The sequence below is a fragment of the Penaeus monodon genome, chromosome 24, assembly GCF_015228065.2.
Source record: "Penaeus monodon isolate SGIC_2016 chromosome 24, NSTDA_Pmon_1, whole genome shotgun sequence".
Classification (NCBI taxonomy): domain Eukaryota; kingdom Metazoa; phylum Arthropoda; class Malacostraca; order Decapoda; family Penaeidae; genus Penaeus; species Penaeus monodon.
In genome coordinates, this window is record NC_051409.1 from 21,383,909 (window position 1) to 21,384,365 (window position 457).

At 51.9% G+C, this 457-nt stretch overlaps 1 protein-coding gene across 1 annotated transcript in view; it reads right to left on the reverse strand.

Annotated features, from left to right (window-relative positions):
• Positions 1-450, reverse strand: part of LOC119588649 — a gene marked incomplete at its 5' end in the record, with an annotated part of 57,199 nt that extends 56,749 nt beyond the window's left edge. Inside the window, one exon of the mRNA XM_037937286.1 lies at positions 346-450. Coding sequence (XP_037793214.1) covers positions 346-450 — 105 coding nt within the window. The remainder of the gene's footprint in view (positions 1-345) is intronic.
• Between the last annotated feature and the right edge of the window lie 7 nt (positions 451-457).

A 457-nucleotide genomic window follows, 5' to 3' on the forward strand; every position in this document is an offset into this window, starting at 1 on the left:
ACAGTAACCTGACCAAGGCGTTATCGTCCGCTTAACATCGCCAGTATATTAAGTAGCACCTTAGAGCACCTTTTCGACTGACATAAATCCGCAATGGATCGCCAGCGTCTTCAGAAGCCCCAGAAGTTGAAGTCCCCCCCAACCGCACACCAGGATTTAAGTGGAATGAATATCTCCTCCTTGTCGAACGGAGTCCGCACTCTTGACAGCCTTACGAGGAACACCGGCAAAAGGCAGTATATGCATGCATTTATCTCCACAGCTTTTGTCCTTTCTAGTAACATATGTGTCCGTACATCCGCGCCAACACACCCCAGCTTTCAGGCTGAGTATGGGAAAACTTACCTCGTGTTCCTCACAGTGGCAAACCACCTCTGTTTCCCGCGGAGAGAGCAGACACTGGCACTGCGTCAGGTCACAGACGGAGGCCCCTCGGGCGATGGCAAGAGACACCACA